This window comes from Sphaeroforma arctica (assembly GCF_001186125.1).
Source record: "Sphaeroforma arctica JP610 unplaced genomic scaffold supercont1.921, whole genome shotgun sequence".
Lineage (NCBI taxonomy): Eukaryota > Ichthyosporea > Ichthyophonida > Sphaeroforma > Sphaeroforma arctica.
In genome coordinates this window covers 19,988-21,688 of record NW_014039637.1, presented here as the reverse complement: position 1 = coordinate 21,688, position 1,701 = coordinate 19,988, and the positions used below count along the sequence as shown (strand labels likewise).

At 37.2% G+C, this 1,701-nt stretch overlaps 1 protein-coding gene across 1 annotated transcript in view; it reads right to left on the bottom strand.

Moving 5' to 3' along the window:
- Window positions 1-319: 319 nt before the first annotated feature.
- Window positions 320-1,701, bottom strand: part of SARC_09264 (hypothetical protein) — a gene marked incomplete at its 3' end in the record, with an annotated part of 3,381 nt that continues 1,999 nt past the window's right edge. Inside the window, exons 2-4 of the mRNA XM_014296728.1 lie at window positions 1,403-1,456; window positions 808-932; window positions 320-424 (exon numbers count right to left, since the gene is read on the bottom strand). Coding sequence (XP_014152203.1) covers window positions 320-424; window positions 808-932; window positions 1,403-1,456 — 284 coding nt within the window. The remainder of the gene's footprint in view (window positions 425-807; window positions 933-1,402; window positions 1,457-1,701) is intronic.

The following is a 1,701-nucleotide window of genomic DNA, read 5'->3' as shown; positions in this document are numbered from 1 at the left end:
TATATATATAATATATATATATATATATATATATATATATATATATATATATATATATATATATATATATATATATATATATATATATATATATATATATATATTATTGCACACAGATTACGATACATATATTAGAACACAAAACAGAGGCATGCGTGCACACAACCATATTCATCGATATGGCAAATATCAGCATAATCATGTACCAATTTTTGACCACTTTTGCACAAATATGTCAATACAATTAAGTATCAAATCACATAAAAAATTACACGTGCACATATACTTAGGTCGGCCAAGATATTGCGCATACTCACAGCTATACAATATGAATGCGATGGAAATGAGAACTAGAATGTCCTCTGCCAGTGCACCTACCTTCCGCGTCCTTCAGTGCTGGAGTTTTGAACGTCTTGTCGAAGAGCTGTGGAGTGATATACAGTTATCAGCAACGACCCGGAAACTAAATCATATATAGCAGCATAAACACTCAGTCCTCACAACTATGGCAATATGCTCGATACGCTTTGAAGATCCCCATACATGGGAGTTCGTTAAGCAGTGAAAACAAATCATATACGGTAGCATGAACACTCAGTCCTCGGGACTCCAGTCATGTACTCGATTCGTATACAGGGGATTCGTTAACGTTGTATAGTGAAATACATTATTGCGCACGTACTTATTCCACACCTACCATGCCACGTGTGTAACAATTAATCCGACGACCGAGATATAGGCAGGTGTATATAAACATAAATATAAGCCCTTCCCCACGCCTAACACTTGTGTGTAGCTTGAACGTACCCCATCTGGCGTTGAGGGCAGCCAATCCTCGGTGGCAGTAAGGTAACGCCCGCGATTGTATGTTTTCCATGCAGAACGGATACTCTTCTTCGCTTGAATCATTCGACGTATATGAGTGGTGGTCCCTGTTTGAGGTAAAAGAAATATAAAAATATATATACCGAACGACCATTTTCATGTTCAACTTTGGACAGATACTTTAGGTATGGGCGTATCTATTTAAGTTATTATACTTTACATTCTGTCAAAAATTAGACTTGTATCGGGTGCAGAGAAATTTTCTATATGCCTCCATTTTATGGATCCAAAAAGTGACCACATAGGCATCAAATAATCCCAATATTTGGTACTAAAAATCAGGTAAGTAGAGTACAACATATTATATGTATAGCACATAGAACCCTCTATCCGCATATTGGTTGCGGTTAAAGTACTTGACCCTTTGCGTAAGAGATACAGTCGAGTGCGAATAGTCCAAAAATAAACATGCGTGGGCCATATTGCTTCGAACATTTTAAGGACCGAATGTGCACACATACACGCACAAAGCCACAATGCACAAACAGACAATGGATGCGAAATATTCTGAACATACCAGCTTCATGCCCAAATGTGATCCAATCTCCATATCCCTCGGCGTAACCATCACCTGTAAATCATTGAAGCAGACGAATGAATGAATATTCTTACTTGACAACCCATAAAATATACGCCAAAAAGAGGACAGCACCTATCCACGATGAACCAATTGTGGGGGTATATCTCGATGAATCATCACTTTCTCTCACTATAAATATGTAGATATTTTTATACGAGCATTTATCCACCATGTATGTGTATGTTTTCTGATAAGTCAGTTCAAGACGTATCCACACATATACATCAATATGATTA